This window comes from Eptatretus burgeri, chromosome 4, assembly GCF_056783735.1.
Source record: "Eptatretus burgeri isolate ZD-2024b chromosome 4, Ebu_testis_v1, whole genome shotgun sequence".
Taxonomy (NCBI): Eukaryota; Metazoa; Chordata; class Myxini; order Myxiniformes; family Myxinidae; genus Eptatretus; species Eptatretus burgeri.
In genome coordinates, this window is record NC_140964.1 from 134,619,397 (window position 1) to 134,630,973 (window position 11,577).

The 11,577-nt window shown below is 35.9% G+C and overlaps 1 protein-coding gene across 1 annotated transcript; it reads right to left on the reverse strand.

The window, feature by feature from the left end:
* Positions 1-5,775: 5,775 nt before the first annotated feature.
* On the reverse strand, positions 5,776-8,946 carry LOC147029168 (uncharacterized). Its single transcript, XM_085880094.1, has 2 exons — positions 7,922-8,946; positions 5,776-7,824 (listed from the first exon to the last, which is right to left on the reverse strand). The coding sequence occupies exons 1-2, from the start codon at positions 8,012-8,014 to the stop codon at positions 6,778-6,780; spliced, it is 1,140 nt and encodes a 379-aa protein (XP_085736220.1). The 5' UTR covers positions 8,015-8,946; the 3' UTR covers positions 5,776-6,777.
* Between the last annotated feature and the right edge of the window lie 2,631 nt (positions 8,947-11,577).

The window sequence follows — 11,577 nt, forward strand, 5'->3', positions numbered from 1 at the left end:
AATGACAAGTTTAGTTATAATCCGGGAAGTGGATACAAAACGATAACAGTCTCACCCGGAGCATACGAGATTTCTCAAATATCTTCCGAAATTGCTCGTCTTATGAAAGAACAGGGTGATGAACCAAAAAATATTGTTATAAACATTCAAAAACATACTTCAAAATCAACGATTAAAGTTAAAAATAACTACAAGGTTGATTTCACAATTGATAATTCATTTAGAGAGTTATTAGGTTTCTCCTCAAAAAAGATTGAAACTAATGGGACGTTTTACAGTGATAATGTCATTCAAATATCCTCAGGAATAAATTCGGTGTTAATTCACTGTGATTTGATTGATGGTGCTTATAATGATGGATTAAAAACAAATACAATATTTTCATTCAGCGCATACTCAACCCCAATTGGTTATAAATTCAATATGGAACCTAAAAATTTGGTTTATCTACCTGTGTCAGGAAAAACCATACACAGAGTAAATTTTAGGATAACCGACCAAGATAATCGTGTGATCTCTTTTAATGGAGAAGTTATATCCATCAGAATTCACCTACGTGAAGTTTTTCAATAAATAAATACGATGGTTATTGTGAGGAAGCACGAGTTGGGAAAATATAAAATAATTACAGGGGATGGGATGTTCCTTTCCCGTACTACAAGGGTGAAGGTATGTATCTTGGTAGAGGATACTATAAACCTAAGAGACAAAGGGGTGTCGGACATCAATTTAGAGGAGATGGGATAATTGATACTCTCATGGGTATTGGTTCAACTATTCTTAAACATAAAGACCTAATTGGTTCAACTGCTTCTGCTGTGGGAAATGTAGCAGGTGCTGTAAAGAGTATAAAAGATTCTCAGAAAGAATCTCATAAATTACAAGCAATAAAAGAAATTAAGAAAGGTAAAACTCAGTTGTCCCCCCAAGAACGACAGAAAATAATTCAAATACTTGGATCAGGGTTTCAAAAGTTTTAACATCTTTTTTCCTAAATAAATACAAGTATGGAAGCAATTGATAGTATCTATGATTTGGATGATACTATTATTATCTCAAACTCCTCTAAAAAAGAAGATTACTTCAAGGTAAATGCAATAACTGGAACAGACTGGAATACAAATGGTACAAAAAGTTTTGAAATAAATAATCAACAAACCTATTTGAATCTCTCCGAAAGTTTCTTGTTGTGTAAATTTAAATTCACTAAGGCTGGGAATAACACAAACGCTACACTTGTAAATGATTTCTTCTGGAAAATGTTTGATAGTGTGCGATTGTATATTGGAACACAAGAAGTTGAAGCGGTTGATTATGTCTCTGCTGTATCTGAAATGATGAAATTTACACTCTATACATTCAGTGATAGAATGGGAAAGGGGTCTGTCGAAGGTTTTATTCCTGATATGTCAACGGGAACAAACACAGACCCTGGATATATTCAAAGGAAAGGAATGTATAATGATGATACAAAAGCAGAAAATAGTTTTACTGTGGCAGTTCCTCTTAAAGGTATATTTGGATTTTGTGATTATGATAAAGTTCTGTATGGTCTTAAAATTAGATTTCAACTACAAAGGAATGATAATGAAAATAGATTGCTTTTTGGTGTTGGTAATGCTTTTGGTGATCAGAATAAATTTGTAATTGAGGAGATGAGTTGGTATATCAGTGAATATACTCCTAATCTTAAAACAGAAGAGATGTTGAATCGAAGACTTAACTCAAAGAAACCACTCAGTGTATCATACCTCAAAAGAAGATGTCAACACGTTAAACTCAATCAAACTACTTACACGTGGAATTTAGGTGTTCTGGAAGGAAAGCCACGATATCTGTGGATGATTTTTAAAAAGCCAGATGGTGATACTGCGACTGATAAGAATAATGCATTGAGTGATAATGCTAAGGTGAAACAACTTCGCGTTTCTCTAGATGGAACATTTTATCCACGAGATAGATTGGAAATTAATTGGGAAAAAAATGATTTTGCTGAAGCATACAAGTCTTACCAAAAGGTGTGTGAAAGTAATGGAAATAAAGAACCTATTTTGGATATGACAGCATTTAAAAGTTTGTATACAATCTATACGTTTGACCTGAGCGCTCAAAAAGAAACTATAAAGTCTAATCGAGTGGATACTTCCCTATACATTGAAAGAGGAGAGAGTGAAGAAGTTGATACATATTGTTTGCTTTTGGAAGAAACAGAATTGCAGATTAATACAGATAATGGTGTGATGATTAGTCTCACATAATTTTTTGTTAAATAAATGAGTGGCAAAGTACCAACTGGGGTATATGTTAATCAAATCAATCTTCATAAACTATCATCTTGTGTTCAAAATCAAAAGCCTTGTACGATTAACGTTAATACAATTCAGAGAAAAGGAGCAGTAAGAATTGATGTTTTGCTCACAAGAGAACAGGTTAAAATCTTGAATGACACTGGCTCACTTAAAATTAAAATGACAAAACCAATGTTGAAAAAATATTCAATAAGAGAGACGAGTGGAGGATTTCTCCCATTTCTAATTCCTTTATTTGCTGGTTTAAGTGCGGTTGGAGCATTGACGGGTGGTATTTCAACAGCGGTCAAAACTGCCAACGAAAGGAAGGCTCAACTCCAGGCTCAAAAAGAATTGGAAAGACATAACAAAGAGTTGGAGAAACAAATTAGTGGAAGTGGTGTAATTGTAGATTTTGCTGAAAAACTTGAAGGTCTGCCTGATAAAGCGAGATTGTTAGTTGGAGATATGCTTTCTTCTATACCACAAGCAGGTGTAAAATTAACGAAAAGAGGTAATGGATTATATCTTTCTAATAAATAAATGAGCATTGATGAGTGGTTGAAAGAATTTGGAAAGAATACAACATCAAATTTACAACTTGCCAAATATTGTAAGAAATTAAAAATTCATAATGTGGTTATTTGTATGAGAGATGAATTAACAAATGTGTCGAAACATACAAAGAATATTATTATGAACTTAGAAGATAATGATGGGAACGGTTCTCATTGGGTTTGTATTTTTAATAGTCAAGACAAATATTATTTTGATAGTTTTGGTCTTCCACCACCTGTTGAAGTCATAAAATTCTTACAGAATGGTGTTTATCAAACATTTCAAGTCCAAGAATTAAATTCCAAGTGTTGTGGTCAATTATGTCTATATGTGTTATTTCAACTCAACAAAAATAAAAAATTTTATGATATTATTTTTAATCTAATATAAATGACTTATGTTGGTAAAGATGGTTCTATCTTTGGTGTATCTCAAGAACTGGATATTGATTTATCAAATTATTATACAAAGGCACAGGCTGAACGATATAAATATAATATAAACAAAAATATTAACATGAAAAATGCTTATAAATTAAAAAATTATCCAAGCCCGACTGACGCGAATGACTTGGTGAGATTAAGCGATTTATCACAATATATATACTTAAATAAAACGGCTGTGTATTCTAAAGATACAGAAGTGTTGATATTATCTCCAGGTCATACAGAATTCACAGTTCGAATTAAAATAAATTTTTATAAAGAAGGGCGTATCGTTTGTATGAGAATAGAACAATGGGGGTATGATATGAATGATTTAGGGTATAATTGGTCATTTAAAATTAACCTCGAAGACCTGGAACAATTAAATCAGTCTCGTAAGGAAGAATATTATCCACTTGGTATCGAGAATGAGTTTTGTGGAGCCACGATTAGTAAACAACAAATAAAAGAATTTAATAAGGGTAAATATAATAATGGTTTTGCCCTTGTTTATCTCATGAAAACAGAAAAAACAGGATTATATATAATAAGTAAGGAAATACAAAATGATTTAACTATGGGAAGATGGGGAGGTGTTTCGTGCCATAATATTATTCTAACATATATTTCTAATACATAAATGACAGCAAGAAGGCTTCAAGAAAATTATCATTTCTGTGTCCAAGCATACCTTCAAGAAAAGGGTATTCGGTATTTTAATAAATATGTTCTACAACATAAGAATGAGGTATTTTCAATAAAAGATTGGCATTATGCTGATGTTGATAAACCGACAACTTTAGATTTAATTAGAATGTTAAATAATGAAAAAATTATAAGGTTAAGAAAAGGTAAAGCTCTTTTAGAAATTCAAAAGAAATTTTATTGGTTTCCTGTTGTAAAAAAAATTATTTTGGATACAGGAATAACAAGAAATCCTGATGAATATATGTATAATATTCTATGGGGTGTAAACGATTCAAGTATAGTAAGGGATGAGGAAGGAGTTGAAGAAGAGAGGGAAGAGGAGGAAAAGGAGAAGGAGGAGAAGGAGAAGAAAGAGAAGGAGGAAAAGGAGAAGAGAGAGAAGGAGGAAAGAGAGTCGAAAGAGAAGGAGGAAAAGGAGAAGAGAGAGAAGGAGGAAAGAGAGAATAGAGAGAGGGAGGAAAGAGAGAAGAGAGAGAGGGAGAAGAAAGAGAAGGAGGAAAAGGAGAAGAGAGAGAGGGAGGAAAGAGAGAGAATAAATAAATATTATAGTATGGAAACCAGTGAGATTCAAAAAAGAATAGAGGTATTACAGAAAATAACTCAACCCACCGAGGAGGAATACAAAGAATTAACAAGTCTATTTGCAATACTTTCAACAAAACTATTAGCATCGTCAAGCTATTCATTTTAATTCAAGTTTTTTCTTAAATAAATGGAGGAGAGAGTGAAGGCATTTCTAAGGATTCTTTATGTTTTAAAAATTAAGATTCAAATGTGCATGTTGGAAACTAAAAAGGTTTTTGCACTCTGCAGGAATTTTTCTCATAAATAAATGAGTTATTGTCTCAAATGTAAAAAGAAAACTAATACTAAAAATATTTCATATATTAAAAGTAAAAATAACAGGGTTATACAAAAAGGTATACGTTCGGTGTGTGGTTCAAAAAAAAATCAATTTATCTCCAAACACAAACTCGGAGGAGATATACAAAAGTTTTTATCAGGAAGTAAATTTACAACTACTGGAATACCAGGGGAATTACATCTTCCAGGGTATTTTTTCTGTGGTCCAGGCACAAACTTAGATAAAAGATTAGATGAGGCAGACAATCCTAAATCCTGGAGTAAACCAATCAATAGAGTTGATGAAGTGTGCATGAGACACGATATTGATTATGGGAATACCACAACGTTGGAAGAAAAGCATGAAGCCGATAGAGAAATGTTGTATAATTTGTCTCTGATACAAAATCCAACCTTGAGAGAAAAAGTTGATAGGTTCATCGTGAAGAAGATGATTAGTGCTAAATTGAAACTTGGACTTGGAAATTCAAAAAACTTATAGGCTCTAATGATGCCATTAAGACTGAAGAGCAATTAGCTGATGAATTACATAAACCAATATTCACAAAGTTTCAGAGAAGGAAAGTTTATTCCAAGGAAGTTGATTATATCTGGTCTGCGGATTTGATTGAACTCAATAATGATAAGGGGTACAAATATGCTTTAACCGTTATTGATTTGAGGAGTAGATATGCGTGGGTTGTCCCTTTAAAAAACAAAACAGGTAATACTCTTATGTTAGCTTTTCAACAGATATTTAATAAAAGTAAGAGAAAACCTAAGAAATTGTGGACTGATGAGGGTAGAGAGTTTTATAACAAGACATTTATGAATTTTCTAAAAAATAACAGTATTACATTATACAGTACCTTTAATGAAGGGAAGGCAGTTGTTGTTGAACGTTTTAATCGTACCTTAAAAGAGAGACTATATAAAAAATTCACACAACTCGGTTCACAACAATGGTCATCTTTTATTCAGGATATTGTGGATAAGTATAATGACACGATTCACACGTCAACGAATATGAAGCCATCAGAAACATTTACAAAATTAAAATATGAAAAAGAGATTAATGTCAGAAAACCTAAGTTCAAAGTTGGTGATATCGTAAGAATATATAGGTGGAAATCTCATTTTGAAAAGGGTTTTACTGAACGATGGACGAAAGAACTTTTTAAAATTGTTGATGTAATAGATACAGTTCCTTGGACTTATAAAATATATGATTTGGAAGGGGAAGAGATTTTAGGTTCATTTTATTCACAGGAATTACAAAAGACAAAACTAAGCAGATAATACACCTTTGTGGACACTAGAGGGACAAGTCCGAGGTGTATTACAGTATATAATGTGTGTCAAGGGGGACGTTCTTAGATCTGTGAACCCCAAACACAGAATCCTCAACTGAATAGTCAAGGTTTAACTTTTGTTTGTGTGTGTGTGTGTGTGTGTGTGTGTGTGTGTGTGTGTAATGGGAGCAATAGGTTGGCGCTTCACTCCCTCCTACTATACACCGTTGTGGACACTCGAGGGCCAAGTCCGAGGTGTATAACAGTATATAATGTGTGTCAAGGGGGACGTTCTTAGATCTGTGAACCCCAAACACAGAATCCTCAACTGAATAGTCAAGGCTTAACTTTTGTTTGTTGATGTGTATGTGTGTGTGTGTCCCAACCCTCACATTCAAAATCTCAACCCCAACCCTCACATTCAAAATCTCAACCCCAACTCAATCCTCACCCAACACAGTCTTTTTCAAAATGAGATTTCCACCTATATATATATATATATATATATATATATATATATATATATATATATATATATATATATATATATATATATATATATATTTTACGTTTTTTTTTTTTTTTCTCTTCTTCCAATTCTGTCTTTTAAGGCTTTCAGGTTTGATGACATAGAAAGAGGGAGTAAGAACTTTCTTGATAGGTTTAGATCCCAAAGAGTGATAGCAACTCCAAAAGTCTCCAAAATATAAATAAATAAAATAATAATAATAATAAATAAATAAATAAATAAATAAATAAAAGCCCCCAAAAAAGTTTCAAGTGTCCAACATAAACCCAACTTTCCAAGTCTTCAAGGTATAACCACATTCCCGTTGAGTTTCCAAGATATGTATCACATTGTGAGTTATCAATCCAGAACCCACATTTCAAGTATTCAAAGTAAAACCAACTTACAAAGTCTCTTAAGGATAACTCATTTACTGAATTTTTCAAAATTTGTGAGTCTCCAAGGTAGGACCCATATTTAGAACCATCTTGGCAGAACCCTTTTCCTGAGTCTCCAAGGTAGTTATTTAAACCATCAAGGCAGAACTCATTTACTGATTTTTTCAAAATTTGTGAGTCTCCAAGGTAGGACCCATATTTAGAACCATCTTGGCAGAACCCTTTTCCTGAGTCTCCAAGGTAGTTATTTAAACCATCAAGGCAGAACTCATTTACTGATTTTTTCAAAATTTGTGAGTCTCCAAGGTAGGCCCCATATTTAGAACCATCTTGACAGAACCCTTTTCCTGAGTCTCCAAGGTAGTTATTTAAACCATCAATGCAGAACTCATTTACTGATTTTTTCAAAATTTGTGAGTCTCCAAGGTAGGCCCCATATTTAGAACCATCTTGGCAGAACCCTTTTCCTGAGTCTCCAAGGTAGTTATTTAAACCATCAAGGCAGAACTCATTTCTTGATTTTTTCAAAATTTGTGAGTCTCCAAGGTAAAACTTGTATTCTGGCTCATCAAGGTATAACTTGTTCAGTGGGTATTGTCTTGATAACTCACAATGAGTACTATTGCTGTAAAACTCTTTTTCAGGATTTTGCTGGTCTCCAAGGTATAACTCTTTGGTTGGGTCATCAAGGACGAACTCGTTCTGTGGGTCTTGGTCGCTCATAAGGTCTTCAACCAAGCCAACAATTTCGCCCCAAGTTGTAGCAAAAGCAGTATTTTCATTTCGTATTTCAGACACAATTTCCTGTGAGAGAAAATAATAATGTATTAATTAAGTTATTTAATTATTAAATGAGTATGCTTCAATCAAAGTTTGAAAATAGGAAAATAAAAAATCTTACCTCAATAGATAAGAGGTTTGAATCCAGTTCATCAACTTGAAGGTTTAGTTCCATACAAGACAGAGAGTTCGAGACAAGCACACAGAACACCATTGCCAGCAAAAACAAATGTTTAAAATGGAGCCTGGGTTTGAAGCTTTTATAGAGAAAGACTGGTGGGTGTGGTTTCCTTTGGAAATTCCCTGGGCAAGCCTAGGCAAGCCTTCATTGGGAAATTTTTCAAAACCATAACATCCTGTAATTTTCTAGTGATTTCTTTGTGAGTCAGAGATGAACTGGAAATGATGTAAGAGTGGGCGGGGCTTAGCAAAAGTAGGCGGAGCTTAGGAAAAGTGGGCGTGGCTTAGAAAAAATACCTTATGAAAAGTGGGCGGAGCTTAGCAAAAGTGGGCGGGGCTTAGGAAAAGTGGGCGTGGCTTAGAAAAAAACCTCATGAAAAGTGGGCGGAGCTTAGCAAAAGTGGGCGGGGCTTAGGAAAAGTGGGCGTGGCTTAGAAAAAATACCTTATGAAAAGTGGGTGGAGCTTAGCAAAAGTGGGCGGGGCTTAGCAAAAGTGGGCGGGGCTTATTGAATACCTTGTGGAAAGTGGGCGGGGCTTAACAAAAGTGGGCGGGGCTTAAAGAAAAGTGGGCGGGGCTTAACAAAAAATAACCTGTGGCTCAGGAGGTGGTCAAACAAGAGCATTAAGAGAAGTTTATCATTTCGTAATGGCACAAATGGGGTATCTTAAAAAATATAAAGATTCAAATGTTTTGTTTGTCAATATTTTAGATGGGGATTATTGTGCAAAGAAAATTAAACTATTGAAGGAATTTGAGAATGAACAAATCTTTATAGGTTCAATGAGTGAGCTGTTCAACCCCCAGGTGTTCAATTCAATGAGGTTCAACCTCCAGGTTAAAAGGGGAGACAAATAAATATACCTTGGGATAAAAAGGGGGTTTATTTTTAGGGAAAAAAATATGAATCGCTGAAAATCCCCCATTCATTTACATGGGGAAAAGTGAGCCAGAATCAGTATTCTTACCCTACTGACGTCATTACCTTTGTTTGTGGTTTGGGTCAAAGGTCAGGCGGGTCAACGACCTTTATTATCATAACGCGGTCAATTCTTATACAATTTGCATGCAAGTAGATTCAAAATGTTTAGAATTAAATTCCCTATCCTGTGATGTGCAATATTTGAAAGTGACTTTATTGGTGAGTTTAAAGCATTTGGGGGGGGGGGGGGATGTCACTGAACTTATTTCTTATAATGTGACCAGTTGTCATCAGATTGACTGGACACCAACACCCAAAAAGGTCAGGGAGTTCATACAGAAATTGTACAATGTACGTGAATCAGTGTCAAACAGCAGGAAATTTAATGTTTTTAAGCCATCATAACACATATGAGATGGCAGATGTGGTCTGGGATTAAATACCCTCACAATCAACGGTTTCTGGGGGGGGGGGGGAATGTAGCGTTGGCGAAGGTATGCGCTCTACTGAGTGCCCGTTCTAGTTCTTAAATATCTTCCACTTCAAATCTAAATTAAGCACGTTAGCAAGTTCCACAATTTTTTTTATTTATGACCGACATGTTCGTCTTTGTCAAACCCTTCAAAATTTTTTCACGAAACGTTTTAGGCATTTTTTCCATATGCCTTGCATACACTTTTCTGTCACTCCCTCCCAAGCTGATCCAATGTTCTTTATGCAGTGTAAAATGTTGTATGATTTCCAAAAATCACGAAGGGTTACTTCATCACTTTCTGTTGCTGCTACAGCTTTGGAAAAAGTTGTGCGCAAATAGTACGCTTTGAACGTAGCTATAGCCCCCTGGTCCATTGGCTGTAGGATAGCAGTCGTGTTTTTAGGCAGACACACTACCTTTACATCCAGGTGTAGATCATCAAGATGCTGGGGGTGGCCTGGGGCATTATGAAGCAGGAGGATAATTTTAAAGGGAACGCCCTTTTCCAGACAATAATGCTTGACCGAGGGTATGAAGCAGTTGATGAACCAATCCTCAAATAAAGCTTGCATCATCCATGCCTTGTCATTTGCACGATAGTAAACGGGCAGCGTGTGTTTACTAACCTGCTTCAATGCACGTGGGTTCTCGGAGCGATAGATGAGGAAAGGCTTTAACTTGAACCCTGCGACATAACCTTCTAGCAACAACGTGACCCTGTCCTTAAAAGCCTTGAAACCGGGCCTTATTTTAGTTTATTTGTGTATGTAGGACCTTTCGGGCATTTTCTTCCAAAAAAGTCCTGTTTCATCCACATTGAAGATCTGTATATATATATATATATATATATATATATATATATATATATATATATATATATATATATATATATATATATATATATGCATGGTCTAGGCTCGTGAAAGAGCTTGGACACCGAACAGATCAGGGCACAACATAAAGGGAATAGCAGTAGAAATGGGAAACACCAACAGCAGGGCAGAGGGGAAAAAAATATACGGAGACTACCAAATAAGGGATGCAGGTAATGATGAGAAGTAGGGGACAAAGTGGGGGGATACAAATATGGATACGTAAGCAAAATTTTGGAAGTTGTAGGGGATTGTATAATGGGTGTAGAAAAGATCATGTTTTTGGATAGGTGATGACTTGAGATGGTGGTGAAGAGAGGTCTTGAAGACCTGGAGGGAAGAATCAGATTGAAGTGTGGAATGTGGTTCCACAGGTGGGAAAAGGAGGAATACACGAGTGGAGGTTAGCAGTGGTTCTGGATTTTGATAGTTTCACTCTGATGGGGTTGCTAGTAGACTGCGTGCATCCTGCACATACCTGGAAGAGAGGAAGCACGGAGAGGGCGGAGGGTGCAATGCCAGAAATGAGTCTGAAGAAGATAGAGACCATCGACCTGTTGGCGGTGGCGAAGTGATAGACCTGTATACTCAACTTTATCTTGTGAGATTCCAATGATCCTGGAAGCCTTGGTTTCCATGGCATCAAGCTGAGCAAGATGTGAGCCGGGGAGCCAGCCCAGATGGGAGAGAAGTACTCCATTAAGCTGTGGATGAAAGCCTTGTAGGTGGATAGGAGCTCAGGTGTGCCAAGGAAGCACTTTGCTTGATGGAGGATATCCAGTCTGATTTTGGAGGCCAACTTTGAAATGTGACTTGCCCAAGAAACATCATGGCTGAGAGTGAGACCAAAGAGTTTGAGTGACTGAATGTCTTCAAGAGGGTTGTTGAGAAATCACATGGTTTGTGTTGCTGTCCTGGGATGGAGGGAAGGGCAGAGATCGATGTTTGACCAGTTTGTGATTTTTTATCAAGGTCTGAAGAGAGGGAGGAGGCTGCTGTCTGTCAGAAAGATGAGGGATGTCATGGCAGAGACTGGAGTCATCAGCAAAGGCATAACTATAAGGGCAATCGCTCAATCGCATACCTCCACCATGTAATGCCTGATTCACGAGAACATATCGTGCCCATTACATTTTTGAAATATCATGCTATATATCGTTTTTGGCCCAATCTCTCAATGGTGAATAAACGCTTAAAAAATTCTCGTAGTTGGATCCGGATCTATGTCTTCACCGAAATCGAATCGGTTTGTCCTTGCCACACACCCAACCTGCCCACCAAATTTCATCCGGATCCGTACACAACTTTTTGAGATATCCTGTACACAG